Genomic DNA, 15,082 nt, shown 5'->3' with positions numbered 1-15,082 from the left:
TAGATCTATAAAAATTTATCAGATATTTGTTTATTTCCCTTCGTCGTATAAATTCACGTTACGATGCTTTTTTTATTTTCGATTTTTTTGATTTTTTCTTTTTGAGAATGGTTTTCCTATACCTAGATTTCTTATTTTCCTCCTTCCGTTTCTTTGGAATTTCTTCGATAACGTGTTTCATAACGTCAACAGCTTTCTGGTTTTCTTCGTTTAACTTACATTCAATATTAGTATCGAGATATTTTCCAGAAAATCCTTTTGGAAATAGTGGTTTCGATATAAGAGACTCTAACTGGCGCTTTTTCACTTTCAATCGGTGTTTTAAATCTGCCACTTCTTTCACTTCTAATTCCAGTTCTCTGAAAAATAAAATTATCTTCGTTGTAAGAGAAGTAATGCCAGGTGATAACTATGAATTTGTTGAATCTCACTCTTCATCTTCCTCTAAGACCAAATCCATATCCTCGACTGCTTTACGTAACCAACCCTTTTGTGAATTATCTCGGCGACATTTTAATTCTAATTTATCAATTTCTCGAGCTATATCGACTCTTTCTTTGACTGCAATTAGCAGCCTATCTACTACAGGAAACGTAGGTAAATCTTCCGCTGAAATTGAATCGTTAATTAATTCACCTCAGAATTATCAATTAGCAATATTATTAAATTTGATCACTTACTACGATCAAGCGTTTTACACAATTTTGTGTAATTTTGTTTCTCAGATGGGTCCATCATGAGAACTGTTATTCCTTCTTTCTGTGCTCTTGCAGTCCTTCCACTTCTATGTACATAACTCTATAAAATAATTAAAAGTAAAAGACAAGAATCAGGATCAGAAAAAAAGAAGAATCCCGTTTGTACATACTTCACTTGTTCTGGGAACTTGATAATGTATCACATGCTCGACATTCGGAATATCCAAACCCCTTGCAGCTACATCCGTAGCTATTAATAATCCATCCTTATCTGCCTGGAATCTACAATTGTTTACTGTTTTTTATTGAAAGATTTATTTATTAAAATGTTATTACCTTTCAAGATTTTTTAATCGTTGTCGTTGTTGCATACTGGCGTGCAAAGGTAAAGGTTTGCAGTCAAGAATCCCAAAAAGAGTAGCCAGGCGTTTTACACAGCCAATACTATTACAGAATACCAATGTTCTACCGATATGCCTTTTCAGAAAATAGTAAAGATAATAATCTTTATGATCTATTGTGCACACTATTCTACATTCCGTTAAATTACTAGCAGTACCTAAGGGAAAAACATTTTCATTCGTTTTGAATTGCTACACTAATTGTAACATGTTTGATTAGTTTATGTAAAAATACACAACCTGATTCTTTCGTGATGTCAACAATTTTTGGATTTTTTATTCCTACTAATTCTATTATTTTTTGCAATTTCTGACTAGCTGTAAGCTTGGATATCTTGCTTTTATGGTGCTTATTTTTTTTCCTTTGCAAATACTCTGGAATATCGTGCACCATGGTTAATGTAGCGGAAAATACAAACGTCTGTCGTTTCTCTAACTTGTTTTTATGCATATTTATTTTTTCTAGTAATTGTTGTAATTCTTGGAAATGCCCCTTTTCCAACATTCTATCAGTTTCGTCAATAGCTAAATACCTATTATAACGTTGTTAATTTTTTTATAATTACAAACTGAGCACAAGAAGAAGGTACAGCAGTGCCCACTTAAGCGTCCGCGGCCGTTAAGCGGTCACTTAAGTGGGCACTACTGTACTCGATAAAACTTACTTAATCGAATCCACTTGATTAAGGTGTGGATTACCTTGCTGTATTAATTCCCATAATCTACCAGGTGTAGCAATTACAATTTCAGGACCTTTATTTAATATTCTTTCCTGTTTAACTGCAGCCATCCCACCCAACACTACTGCTATCTAAATAACATAAATATTTAGTGAGCAATCCTAACTCCCTTGACTCATTTTCTATTCCCAAATACTCACTTTAATATCAGTATATTTTGCTACTTTAGTCAGGTGATTTTTTATTTGAACAGCTAATTCGCGAGTTGGTGTTAAGATTAATGCATATAGTGGCTTTTGTAAATAATTTTTTGGTTTATCAATTTCTATATTATTGATTACACGTATGCAACCTATACTTTCATTAATATCATCCCCCTCATAATCAGATTCAGATGAACTGTGACTGTTTTCTACAGTTTTACTTTCTGTACAAATCCAACCTTTGTTCTTAGAGTTGATAGACTTTGGATTTGATTTATTAGACTCTTTGCTTTTCAATTCCAAAATGCCATTTATAATTGGAATCCCAAAAGCTAATGTCTTCCCACTACCTGTTTCAGCAGCACCCAATATATCTCTGTGACCTAATATTGCTGATGGTAGGGTCAATGATTGTATAGTAGTAGGTGAATGAAATTGTTGATCTCTTAATGCTTTTATTATAATTGTAGGTACACCTAGATTACTCCACACTTGGACATCAGTATCATACATATTACTTTCATCATCAGTACTTTGATTACAATCATCATTAGAATTAATATCCAAATCATCTTTCACAGACTGATTTGTTATTATTTTCTTATTGCTTTTCTTACGTTTTTTAATCTTTACTTTTTTTAATACAGGCTCGTCATTATCGATACTATCTTCTTGCCATTTATTTAAATTTTTACGCTTTGATGACGCCTGTAAACCACACAAGAATTATCCATACCGACTTTCCACAATAATAAGTCTCATCGTCGTTAGTATCGTAAAAATCATTTTCTTTCTCACCTTATCTTTTCCTTTATTACTTTTCTCCTCGCAAATCGAAATTTTCGTTTTACTATCTGTTCTTTCCAATTTATAATCAGTTAATTCCTCTATGCCAATTAAACCATCCATACCACCCGTAAATACAGAACCGTCTAATTTCAGTGGCTTCCATCCGCTGAAGCTATTTTCTTTCGTTTTCGACATAGTTTCTACAACACTGGTACTACTCGTTACAATCAACAAAAACCGATTAAAAGATTGGGAAACAATTATTTTGAGCGTTATAACCTCATTTAGTCAACATAAAAGCACGTGCTCAACGTTAGACACTATACACCAACACAAAGACGATTACTTTATTACGGTTTCGTTTTTGCGTGGACCCCTTTTGATTGGCTAACGCCTAGTATATTTTTTCGACTTGTATACCAACTATAATGATTTTTATCATTTGCAGAAAAAGTTACTAGCTTTGACACGAATTAAAATTCCTGCTTAAAAAATAAAACGTTCTCATTAGTGCTGAAACTAGTGACTTTCTCTTGCCAGGGCAAACATCATTGTTGCTTAACGTACAATATGTAATATCATATCGTTTGTTTTATTTTGAATTAACACATTACGATTGATATTACAGGCGGAGGTTAATTGTATACAATACAAAAGTGCGAATTCTTTGTTGCGATAGTTAGAAACGAACTTATCGCAAGTATAGCGTAGTTTAAGTACAACCATTATCCGATTACAATGACAATTAATGTTGAATAAGTAATGTGTTTTATTAAGTTTCTGTAGATTGTAGTTTTCCTTTGCATAATAAGATACTATTTGCAAATGAGCTAGTAATAGAGAAACTTAGTATCCCTCTAATGATTATGGTATATGTGTTACACATTTTAAGGGCAAAGATATGTCCAGAAAATTAGCACAGTGCAACAATTTAAAGCAGTTTTTCACCTGCCAACTTCATGCAAGCAAATGCAAGTATGCATCGGGAGGTTAATAACTTAAGCATACTAAAAGATGAAAGTGAAGAAAATAATCTTTTGATAATGCAACCGCCTACTATAATTCCTAAATTGAAAACTCAGTCTCTAAACAATATAGGAATTAGGAAACTGATTCCTGTAACCCAGATGCAATTTAATAAAGCTTTATCAAAATTCAACTCTAATAAAGTACTAAATTCAAAATCCAACAGAGCAGTACCAAGTATTAAGGATATGAGTACAAATACATTAAAAAAAGTTTCAAATGTCAAAGTCACAACAAAAGTACCAATTTTAAAAATAACTATAAACAAGCAATATAATAAACCTCCTGTGTCAAATTTGAATGAAAGTAAAAATGTGTTGAATGTTATCAAGAATATCAATCATAGTAAAACGAATGTAACGAATAACAATGCAAAAACTGATCAAAAAGTTTATGTACCAAACATTGTTATTTCTCCAAAACCAGTTATATTCAAGTTAATACCTATTGTAGTAGAGAAACCCATTAAGTGTGAGAGCACTGTAGTGGAAACAAAAAATACATGTACATCAAAAATTACATATACTAGGAAAGGAGAGTTAACAAGAGATTATACGTATGTATCATAAACAACAATAAATATGATTTTTAAACTTTAATATATTAAACATTTTTAAAGTTGAAAATTGTTTAGGCGGATTCAAACATCAACAGAAAGAATACGATATCTATATACAAAAGCACAACGAGACTGTGATGTATTAAGAATACGCTTGAAAGCATTAAGGGAGAGGCATAAACAAGAGGAAGAAGAAATAAAAAAGTTACAAACACATTTAGATAATCATTATAGAAACGCAGAGGAAAAATCTTGTGTCGAAATATCTATGAGACATTTCAAAAGAAAAAGATCGTATATGTCGTTAGAAAATCCAGAGGAGAAAGACGAATATGAAAAGTTGCTTAGAGAAGTTAGAAAAATTAAACAAGATATACTAAATCCAAAATATCCTGTCACAGCATCAAATATCGAATTAGAACAAACAAATATATTTAATCATAATGAGAGTAAAATAAGGAAAGAATATAAAAGACTGATAATAAACAATATGTCAGAAGCAAATGTTATGAAAAGTAGACAGATAAGTACTAAAATTTACAACAATGATTTTAAAAAACCACATTTTACAGTTAAATCTAGTGATATTGTAATACCAAAAGCTGAACAAAATTTGGAGCTAGTGTTTATGGAATCATGATATTTCGAATGACACAAATGAAAAATTAGTTATTTAAAATTCTTTGTGCAGTAGCGCCCACTTAAGTGACCACGCTCGGGACCGGCCGCGGTCGCTTATGTGGGCATGGTTACTTCTCGGAATTCAACGGAGATAAGGAAAGAGGTTAAGTGCGAGTGAGATACAATAGCTGGCGCTCGATACAATGTATCGATAACGACCAACTCGATATGTTCGAAGCCGCGATCACTTGTGTGGGCACTACTGTACATCTATTTTGTATTCTGTAATAATGTTTAGTGGTCTTAACCAAGACCCCTGTACTAAATGACATTAATTATGGATAGTTTAATTATTTTATGTAAATTTTGAAAAAGATGCAATAATATTTACTACAGTTGAACATAACACTAAGGTTTAATATTTTTTAAAATACAATTGTACTTTTCATTTTGAGTAGCAATTAACCATAGGAATAATGAAATATTTTTTATTTTGTAATAAAAAATAATTAAAATAAGTTAAACTAATAAATTCATAAGAAATGTAAGCATTCAGTTTCTTGCATTGGATTGAAGTTTTAGTAAACGTGTATCAGAAAATGGAAAGATATTAACTTAAAAAACTATTCTTTTTTATTTACAATATTCTTGTATACAACGACATGGAGCGAAACGGATAACAATTTACAGTTACCTATTCTGATTTGCACCGTCGCTCGAGCTATTTGCATTAATTTTAATATCTTTGTTTGATACCACAGTTTTTTCTTGCGAATCGGTAGATACCATTGTTTGCTCTGCGGATTCGTGTAATTCAGATTGTTTTATTTGTTTCAATTGTTCAAAAGTTGCATCTACTTCCGTATTTTCAGACGTCAAAGATACTTCATTGGAAACTTTTTGCATTACTAATGATTGTGTATTAGAGGTAGGTAATGAGGAAGAGATAGAATCTTTCCCGTTTTTTGGAATCGGTAATAAAAGAGCCAAAGGTTCCAAGATACTGTCTCTATTTAAATACGTGATTCCCTGTAGAAAATGTACTTAATATTTTTATGTATTTGTATATTGTTAAATAATATCTATAATTTGGCAGGAAAGCAATTCAATTTTTTTTTACGAAAATTTTTAGAAATTAATGTGACATCTTTGCATACCTCAGTTTGTAGCAAATTCTCTGAAATGCCTAAATGAATCGCAATTTGATTTGGTGGGAAAATAACGTGAATACAGTACTGTACATAAGGAATCAATTGTTCGCTTAAACATTCTGTGAATTTGAGCATATTTTCTCTTTCTGCTGCAGCAAATGCCTGAAAAAAAATGCGTTAAACCAAACATATAATTATATAATTAATGGACCAAAAAATTACGTAAAATAAAAGTATGGATTTACTTGTTGTTCCTGTTTATAAAAAATTAATATAGATTTTGCTACATTGTATAAAGACTCCTGTAAAATGATTGTACAGAAAGCAGAAAGTGCTACCGGCGGACAAAGTCGTATTTCGTTGAAAGCAGATATAAGACCATTACAGTATTCAGCTAAAGGGTAAAATTCCACTAATTGTTCTGGTGGATACTCCTACAGAAAATAATTTTCTATAATATAAATCTGTGAATAAATAATGAAAGCAATTACTTACAGATTTTATTGTAGTGTTCATTTTTATATTAGTTTTGTATGTTTTATTAATTAGTGTAAATGATTCCATGTCTTTTTCAAACTTCTTTGTCGTTTTACGAACACCGGACTCAAATTTTTCACCGATGACACGTACAAATATATCAGACATTCGTCCAGTAAAATCAGCACCCACCCTACCAAATGATAAACCAAAATATGTACATTGGCCTAAAATGGAATCTATAGACGTTACGCCAGGTAAATCTTGTTCCAAGGTCATTAGAAACTGGGATATCTAAGAGGAAAAAATAGTTAAACTATAATATCACATCATAGCTTAAAACAACCATTGATGTACCTTTTCCTCTAGCCAATGATAAAATATGGCACTCTCGTTTACAGTCGGATCTCTTCCCGGTATCATGAGTTCGTCATCGTTAAACATAGCCCTATATTGTGTTATTATATTAAACAAATGTATCCTTGATAACTCGATTGTTTTTGTAATATGAAGATTAGCTAATAAAAATGAACGTTTAATGTTATTAAATCGTACACGTAACGATCGGTAGTAACAAATTAACTTACGATCATCTTTGGGTATAGCATTTAAAAGACTTTGAAGCCAACTATCACGCGCTTGAAGAAATTTAATACGTAATTCTGGTTCTGTAAAAGCATCCATCGATCGTAATAATCCGACGAGCTGTAAACATCTTGGAAGCGGTAAATCCCCTCTTAATGACCCTACAACTTGTCCTACCATGCCTGACCAACTGCTTTCAATTTCTGCCACTATGGACTATATCGTTAATGAATAAAGCGAAATACAGTAATGTCCACTTAAGTGACCGCGGCCGGCCCCGAGCGCGGACACTTATGTGGGCACTACTGTACATTTTTCATTATGTGTTTTTTTTATATTAAATCATACCGATATAATCGGAATATCTCCATGTTTGGTTCCTAACTGACGTGCATACTGAGATAATTCTAATGCTTCATTATACTGATTACTCCTTAAACAAGATTCCATTAATTGAGGCATTTCAAGTACTTCCAGCAACTCTGCATTTCTTGTTAATGTTAAACTATTTACTCTCCTATGAGCATTTATATCCTTAGAAGCATCACAGAATAATTGGCACTTCTCTACAAACTTGGGAATCTTTTGTACAAGCCCATCAAGCCGATTTTCGGTTTGATTAAACTTGAAATTACATAACAAAGAATCAGTAAATATATCGTTAATAATACTGAAATTATCAAAATCTATTTTATTATTACTTGTTTAAATATCTCCCTGGAACTTTCTGCTGTTTGAATAAACGTTTTATAATTAGCAAATACTAACTCTTGTGTTGTTTGCAATACTGATGTTCTCTCATCGTTCAAATGGTCAGGCTCTTTACCTAATAAATATAAGCATTTTTTAAACCCTGTAAATTCTTTTAAAAATCTGTAAATTTACTCACTAAGCTGATCAACATCGTAACCACCAAGTTTTGACAAATACTGGTAAAATTCAGGGTTCTCTTTCCATGATTCTATTTTGAAAAAAATACATTATAAGTATATATTTAAAATTGAAAATTCGGTAAAAAAAATTACAATAGTTTCAAAAAGTTTAACTATACAACAACATTAGAGACACTAACAGTGAATAGATTTTCAATATTTAACTCTATGAACATAAGTCACCTTCTATACCATCCGGAAATATAAGGTTTATAACATTCTCCGTTTCGATATCCATTTTTTATTTAAACAACACATTTATGTTTTCTTTCGGAATGCTTATCGTCTTTATACGTTACATGTCTCATACACGTCTACAATATATTTTTCGATCTTGACATATCTTCATAACTAGAATAGCGGTACTGTCGCGTAAAAAGAACCTGTCAATAATATTGCAGAAACAATGAAAAGACTAGGCGCCTTCTTATTTCTGATTGGTAGAATGTATAGAAAATAATTTTGTAACTAGACTTTTAAGAAATTTAAAGCCTTATTGTAATGATATTATGATACTTATTCTTCGAAATAGTGCTTGGTAAAAAGCATTTATTGCAACAATAACTTCCATGCATGAAAGTTGTTTGTAGTGTGTTCAACTCAAAAGCCTTTCCACACACTGTACCATGTGAACTGCGTCAAGATCGAAACTACAAGCTATAAGTTCTATCGGCAGTGGTTGTCAACCAGTATCAACCCGACACTAACAAATTGTATCAATAAAGTCAAATACACGTGGATGGGCGTTAGATACCTACTTCAACGAATTTGCCTAACATTTATATTAAATACTTATATACAAATTGTATAATTATAATTTTTAACTATATACAAATACTACACGGTGCATGTTAAAAATTATATATTGCTGATCTGAATTTGACACATATTTCCAAGGAAAGGTTATAAATTAAAAAAACATTATTTTGTAATTATATGTGAAAGACAGATTTGAATTATTGGTGACAAAGGTAAGAAGAATAATTTTAAGCATGTACAGTTACGATGTTCACAAGAGAAATAATTTTTTTTTTCAAATTACTATCTCGCGTATAACTAGTGTCGTAATGTATTTTTTAATAATATTGTAAGTTACACAAAACATAATAATAATAGTATGAATGAAACTTTAACTTAAAATTTTCCCTTAAAATACCAAAGTATTTCATAAATATTTTAAAGATCGAACGAATATACTCGAAAAAGGAAAAGTTTACTTTCATTTTTTATTTCAGAATACAAATTTTTATGCACTTCATGTAGATATAAAGGTATTCGACAATGGTTAAAACAAAAAAGAAATCTTTGTCCGAGCTTTCTCAGCAAAAGCGAAGTCAACAGAACAAAGAACGCTTGAATCCGTTTGAAGTGCATATAAATAGGGACAAACAGAATGTTTTGGGAAGAAAAAGCAAGGCAGACAATGGACTTCCAGGAGTATCGCGAGCAAAAGCAATAAACAAGCGCAAAAAAACGCTTCTACAAGAATATAAATTAAAAAATAAAGATAATATATTTTTAGATAAGCGTATCGGTGAAAAAGGTATTTCAATGAACGACGAAGACAAAGCTATGGCAAGATTTGTCAAAGAACGTATGAAAGCTCACAAAAAGAAAAATATTTATAGTTTAAACGATGAAGAGGTGTTAACGCACAGGGGTCAAACTTTAGAAGAGATTGAAAAGTTTGATGACCCGAAAAGCGATGATGAATCTAGCGACGATGGGAACAAGACTGGTAAACTGGAAGATAAATTTGTGGGTGAAGCTCACTTTGGCGGCGGCGTTTTGTCAAAATCGGAATCTGGAAAGTCCAGAAAAGATCTCATAAATGAACTTATAGCTGAATCAAAAAAACGAAAAGCTGAGAAACAGATGATACGCGAACAAACTGTAGATTTAACCGAGAAACTAGATTCCGAATGGAGGGATCTTCTTCCAATTGTAACGGCGGCTAATAAAATTCCCGAAGGAACAGTCGATAAGATAAAAGCTGATGATTACGACATTTCTGTACGAAAATTAAAGTTTGAAGCTAGAGGTATGCCGTCGGATAAATTAAAATCAGAGGAAGAAATTATAAAGGAAGAGAAGGAAAAGCTGGAAGCTCTCGAAGCAGATCGATTAGCGAGAATGAAAGGATTTGTAAATGATTCGAATAATGAAATTAGGCACAAGTCGGCGGACGATCTTGATGATGGTTTTACGGTAGAAACTATAAATGATGAAGCACCAATTGGCGAAGAAAACAGTTTGGTCAAGAACGCAGAAGGCGATTCTAGTAGTGATGATGAGGACGACAATAATGATGACGATGATGCAGACAGTAATGATTCTCATAATGATAATGATAACAATTTAATTTCTGACAATGAAGGAAAAACTATAAATGACCAGAAAGACGACCAATCGGACACTCAAATGAACAGTAACAAAAATAAAACAAAAAGTTCTACAGAAAACAAACCAGACGAAAATTCGGATGCAGAAATCTCGGAAACTACGAGTTCCGATGAAGACAATTTATCAGATTTAAAAGAATCTTCTAGCGAAGATGAAAGTATGTCGCCTAAAAAGAGTGTTACATTTGCAAAAACTAACGAAGCTGTTTCAAAGGAAAATAATTCCAGTTCTGCAATAGGAAAGTCAATTTTGAAGACAAAAAATGATACGCGTGACGATCGGTTAAACAATGATGATAAAAAGCAAGAAATTAGAGATGACTTGTTAAAAAGGAAAGAAATTATGGAGAAAGCGAGAAAAGAATTACCTTATACTTATAAAGTACCCGAAAATTACGAAGAATTACAGGAACTATTGGTCAATCGTAATGCCGAATATCAGTCGGTTATCATAGATCGTATTATAAAGTGCAATCATTGGACATTAGATGGTAAAAATAAAGAAAAACTATCAAGTTTGTTTTTATTTTTACTGCAGCACTTAAATGATTGTGCCATAGAGGACGATGTCGAAAGCATAGTTAATTGCTTCCAAATAATAGATAGGTAATACACAGCTTACTGGTAACAAAATTATTAAATTATAAATTTAAGTATTTGTATTATCTACAGTTGAACACATATATTATTTTAGATTAGCCCCTTTTCTGTACGATCTTGCGCAAATGAATCCAGAAAATGCTAGAACCGTTATACAAGAAATAATTAAAGAAAAACACGAAGAGTTTGAAAACAATAAAAAGAAATATCCTGATTTAGATACAGTACGCGTGCTATATTATTCAACTAAAAGAAGCACATTAAAAAATGTAAACTTATGACAAATATTTTTTGTTTCAGCTTATTTTCTTCAAATTAGTTTCTTTGATATTCCCAACGTCTGATTTTAGACACCCTGTTGTTACTCCTTGCTTAATATTTATGTCTCAAATATTACTTAGATGCCGTGTTAAAAATAAAGTAGATATCTCGAAAGGTCTTTTCATATGTACGCTCGTTTTAGAGGTAAGAAAAGTCTTAAATTGTATTACTCTAATAAGTTATAATGTGCATCCTAAACGTTTATAAATTATATTTGCAGTACACGCTTTTAAGCAAGCGATTCGCACCATCTGTAATAAATTATTTACGTGGAGTCATTTACATATCTATACCAAAGCACGTAATTCAGGGACTGAAGATTATACCACCCTTTAAAAGAATGGGCGAATTAAGCAATTTATTAATAGTTAACGGAAATCAAACTGATTTGGATATTGATCCCAGCAGCACGCTTATGAAAGCAGCCGATTTAATACACGGAGAGTTAGACGACGACTTCAAAATAAGAAGTCTACTAACAGCTGTAAATTTGATACGCGAATTCAAAAACCAACTTGAAGAATTAGAAGCAGTGTATACAATATTTGAGCCAATTTTGAATTTACTTAAGTTAAACGCCCTCGATAGGTATCCGTTAAAAGTGAAGAATCACATTAAAAAATTACGAAAAGACTTGAAAGAATTGAAAAATAAAAAGTTAGAGTATATGGTGATTGAAAAGAAGAAGCCAAAACCACTAAGACTTTACGAGCCCCGAATCGAGACCGTGTATGTAACAAGTTTGGATTACATTATTTATATTAATATAATTCTTGTAAGTTGTAAGTATTAAATGCTTTTACAGATACGACGGGAAGAGGCACAAGACCATGTCCAAAGAGAAAGCAGAGAGAGAAAAGCTATTGCATAAATACAAGAAAGAGATGAAGGGCGCCGTTCGTGAAATACGAAGGGACAGGGCCTTCATAGCAAAACTGCAAATCAAACAACAAATTAAGAATGACGAGGAACGCAAACGCAAAGTAAAAGAAATCTTTGGTGATGCTGCAATGCAACAAAGCGAATTGAAGAAGATGAAATGGAAGAAATAAAAGATATGAAAGCAAAGTATGAAGGCATACTACGGTTGTAAAATAATTCTACGAGATCATAATTATTTTATTTGATGATCCTGGGCAAGCTAATTTTAATGGTAAAATAATCGTAACCGCTATATCAACGACTCATAAGATTTTTTGTAATTTCAAAATTAAATATTTCCGTGAAAAAATATATCGACCCGCTACTTGATTTTAATACAATACAACAATTGTACTATGCAGACTGATATCTAAGACAATAGACTGTACATACATAAATGATGTATTTATAATAAAACAATTTATATAAATTTATTTCTTGAGATCTGTATTTTATTTTGAGAAAGACTGGACACAGCATATCGTCCTTTCACAAGAAGAAGGCACACTGCAATGCACCGAGTGCATTTCCATCCCCACTCTTCCTGCAGTCCACTGATTGGCTGTCACCGTTTTCAATCAACACCTGTGAATCAGTGGACTGCAATTGGAGTGGGGATGTAACACACTGTGCCTTCTTCTCGTGGAAGGACGATACATCTTTATGAGCAATGTTATTCTTATATGTATAATTCGATTTACACGAATATCCTCGAAACGAATTAAAATAAAATTTGCTGAAGGGACAGTGGTAGAGAAAACTAAACATATGCCTTCGATGTTGAGTATATTGTTACACGACATTCGAGGATACTGAAAATAATCATTTTTTATAACTGCGTATAAAAAGTTCAAATTATTTTTTAAATAAATTAACAAGTGCCATTTATTGAAATATTCTTTTAAACTTTTGTAATTTTTATACTTGTCGTCCCTTCGAAATTATTATTTTTTCCTAACCCCAACCATAAAGATATAGCTTATTACGAATCATACTGTATAATTCAAATTTATGTTTTTTACTTTGTAAAATACTGAGTGTTGGTACCTATGATCTCGGTATTGCAAATTGTCTTTTGCATAATTTTCGACATATTGTTATACTTAATCGAAGGATTTTGTGATACAACACGCTTATACACATAATTCTTATTAACCGTTGAATTCATTATTCTATCATTTTACTACACCTTAAGCTTGCTGTTTAAAAACTTTTATATAATTATGTAATATGAACTTGTGTGGTACTATAGTATCGGTCATTTAGTGGCAAAACTGGGAACTACTTCTCTACAAACTTATAACTATTTTGTAGCACAAAATTAAGTTTATATTTCAATTCTACCAATATTTTGTATATTTTATTTAAATGGTATATACACAAATGTATTCGAATGAAACGATACCTATTTAATAAACAATAATTTGTTCATTGTATTGATAACCTATTATAAAGTGAAATAACGTCACTTGTAGCAACGCTTCAATTTTTTTACCTACATCCTAATTTTAAAAAACAATGTAAGCTTTATGGTTTTTTTGTTATCATTACCGTGTTTCACTAATTGACCAGGAGTATCGATGAGGTATGGATAGCAAGATTTTGAAAGCAATAATATACAGTTCCGAAAGCATCTCGAAAGATCTTGAAAAATCGGAAGAATGTCAGAAATTAGGTCAGGAAGGAAAATTTTTACCAACGTCTGATAGAATATTTAATGTATTGTGTTTATCTTTGACGAATTTGTTGTCTTACAAAGTATCGAAAGAAGCTTGCCAGCGTTATACCGTACGACTTAACGTAATTGTATGTACTTTTCCGATTAGAAATGTTTATTCAATTTCGTTGTGTTATTTTACAGCCTAATTTTGTTCTAGGATGTTCTACGAGATTGGTGTAGAATTACGGATGTCTTTAAACATTTAAGGATATTTACAGATGAGAAGCAAACTTCTGCATTCTTAAAAAATCTATTGGAAAAATATTTAACAAACGATGTTTTAGATACGTGCGAAACCAGTGATAATTTATTGCCACTTACTAGTGCATTGATGTGTTTAACATCCACAAATCCATACTATAAACGTTATGTGGAAAAATTACTTTCAAAACTTCTAGAATTGGAACCCTGTGACGAAAGTGAACGATTATTATGCTATGCAGTGCAAAAGAACTCCAACTTGAATCTGGAGTTTTTAACAACAGAAAGCATATACGATTCACAACGATTCAAGTTAATAGAGCAACCATTGTTAAACTATTTTGTGTCGTCGTTTGATGTAAATAAAGATGGTAATAATTTAATATCAGAGAACATGAATTTGATAGAACAATTGTTTGAATTTGCCAGTATGTCTCCGTGTATTTTCTTGTTAATATGTGCCTTTTTAAAAGAATTATTAATACAATTAGAGTATTGTCCTACGGTTATGAATTTTATACAGACAATTTTGACTGATATTAAAAAATGTTGCAAAGATCGAGAGAAAGATATACTGGATCTTTACCCAAGAAATTTGCAATCTGTTATAATTTTATTAAGAATTGAACCAACGTATCATACAATTGATTCAAAAAATTCTACATTAAGAATATTAGAAAGCATACATTTGGAAGATAGAGATACTGCAACAGTTTTGTTGTCACATTTCCCTCAGTGGTTAAAACTATTCGGAGAACTTCTACTTTCAAATTCAGACATTTAATGAGAAACATA

General features: G+C 31.6%; 5 protein-coding genes across 5 annotated transcripts; 3 read left to right on the top strand and 2 right to left on the bottom strand.

The window, feature by feature from the left end:
• Positions 1–58: 58 nt before the first annotated feature.
• LOC122396586 (ATP-dependent RNA helicase DDX24) lies at positions 59–3,082 on the bottom strand. The gene is made up of 9 exons (XM_043395124.1): positions 2,781–3,082; positions 1,980–2,690; positions 1,765–1,910; positions 1,340–1,632; positions 1,035–1,257; positions 869–980; positions 681–798; positions 432–609; positions 59–359 (listed from the first exon to the last, which is right to left on the bottom strand). Exons 1-9 carry the CDS (start codon positions 2,964–2,966, stop codon positions 59–61), a joined length of 2,268 nt encoding a protein of 755 aa, XP_043251059.1. The 5' UTR covers positions 2,967–3,082.
• A 316-nt stretch (positions 3,083–3,398) lies between these two features.
• On the top strand, positions 3,399–5,291 carry LOC122396313. Its single transcript, XM_043394595.1, has 2 exons — positions 3,399–4,353; positions 4,432–5,291. The coding sequence occupies exons 1-2, from the start codon at positions 3,731–3,733 to the stop codon at positions 4,994–4,996; spliced, it is 1,188 nt and encodes a 395-aa protein (XP_043250530.1). The 5' UTR covers positions 3,399–3,730; the 3' UTR covers positions 4,997–5,291.
• A 358-nt stretch (positions 5,292–5,649) lies between these two features.
• On the bottom strand, positions 5,650–8,444 carry LOC122396403 (conserved oligomeric Golgi complex subunit 8). The gene is made up of 10 exons (XM_043394757.1): positions 8,306–8,444; positions 8,080–8,151; positions 7,892–8,016; positions 7,539–7,814; positions 7,193–7,406; positions 6,963–7,123; positions 6,624–6,899; positions 6,374–6,562; positions 6,135–6,290; positions 5,650–6,006 (listed from the first exon to the last, which is right to left on the bottom strand). Exons 1-10 carry the CDS (start codon positions 8,358–8,360, stop codon positions 5,668–5,670), a joined length of 1,863 nt encoding a protein of 620 aa, XP_043250692.1. The 5' UTR covers positions 8,361–8,444; the 3' UTR covers positions 5,650–5,667.
• Positions 8,445–8,972: 528 nt separating this feature from the next.
• On the top strand, positions 8,973–12,680 carry LOC122396401 (nucleolar protein 14 homolog). Its single transcript, XM_043394756.1, has 6 exons — positions 8,973–9,093; positions 9,358–11,130; positions 11,219–11,348; positions 11,425–11,589; positions 11,666–12,174; positions 12,251–12,680. Exons 2-6 carry the CDS (start codon positions 9,404–9,406, stop codon positions 12,495–12,497), a joined length of 2,778 nt encoding a protein of 925 aa, XP_043250691.1. The 5' UTR covers positions 8,973–9,093; positions 9,358–9,403; the 3' UTR covers positions 12,498–12,680.
• Positions 12,681–13,675: 995 nt separating this feature from the next.
• LOC122396405 lies at positions 13,676–15,073 on the top strand. The gene is made up of 2 exons (XM_043394763.1): positions 13,676–14,172; positions 14,244–15,073. Exons 1-2 carry the CDS (start codon positions 13,954–13,956, stop codon positions 15,069–15,071), a joined length of 1,047 nt encoding a protein of 348 aa, XP_043250698.1. The 5' UTR covers positions 13,676–13,953; the 3' UTR covers positions 15,072–15,073.
• The last annotated feature ends 9 nt before the right edge of the window (positions 15,074–15,082 follow it).

The sequence above is a fragment of the Colletes gigas genome, unplaced genomic scaffold, assembly GCF_013123115.1.
Source record: "Colletes gigas isolate AHSC1104 unplaced genomic scaffold, ASM1312311v1 Colletes_gigas_Sc00007, whole genome shotgun sequence".
Lineage (NCBI taxonomy): Eukaryota > Metazoa > Arthropoda > Insecta > Hymenoptera > Colletidae > Colletes > Colletes gigas.
The sequence above is the reverse complement of the archived record's forward strand: the minus strand, read 5'-3'. Positions and strand labels throughout refer to the sequence as shown.

Bases quoted from the DNA above. Each gene is read 5' to 3' on its own strand.
- LOC122396586 (XM_043395124.1), bottom strand. From the start codon at position 2,966: ATGTCGAAAACGAAAGAAAATAGCTTCAGCGGATGGAAGCCACTGAAA. The intron at 1,258-1,339 runs GTTGTGTATTTT...TTTTTCCCTTAG, and splicing joins TGACATCACGAAAGAATCAG to GTACTGCTAGTAATTTAACG. The intron at 360-431 runs GTGAGATTCAAC...TTTATTTTTCAG, and splicing joins GTCTTAGAGGAAGATGAAGA to AGAACTGGAATTAGAAGTGA.
- LOC122396313 (XM_043394595.1), top strand. From the start codon at position 3,731: ATGCAAGCAAATGCAAGTATGCATCGGGAGGTTAATAACTTAAGCATA. The intron at 4,354-4,431 runs GTATGTATCATA...AAAATTGTTTAG, and splicing joins GAGTTAACAAGAGATTATAC to GCGGATTCAAACATCAACAG.
- LOC122396403 (XM_043394757.1), bottom strand. From the start codon at position 8,360: ATGGATATCGAAACGGAGAATGTTATAAACCTTATATTTCCGGATGGT. The intron at 8,017-8,079 runs GTGAGTAAATTT...TATATTTATTAG, and splicing joins TTACGATGTTGATCAGCTTA to GTAAAGAGCCTGACCATTTG. The intron at 7,124-7,192 runs GTAAGTTAATTT...CATTTTTATTAG, and splicing joins TGCTATACCCAAAGATGATC to CTAATCTTCATATTACAAAA.
- LOC122396401 (XM_043394756.1), top strand. From the start codon at position 9,404: ATGGTTAAAACAAAAAAGAAATCTTTGTCCGAGCTTTCTCAGCAAAAG. The intron at 11,349-11,424 runs GTACGCGTGCTA...TTTTTGTTTCAG, and splicing joins AATATCCTGATTTAGATACA to CTTATTTTCTTCAAATTAGT. The intron at 11,590-11,665 runs GTAAGAAAAGTC...TTATATTTGCAG, and splicing joins TATGTACGCTCGTTTTAGAG to TACACGCTTTTAAGCAAGCG.
- LOC122396405 (XM_043394763.1), top strand. From the start codon at position 13,954: ATGGATAGCAAGATTTTGAAAGCAATAATATACAGTTCCGAAAGCATC. The intron at 14,173-14,243 runs GTATGTACTTTT...ATTTTGTTCTAG, and splicing joins CCGTACGACTTAACGTAATT to GATGTTCTACGAGATTGGTG.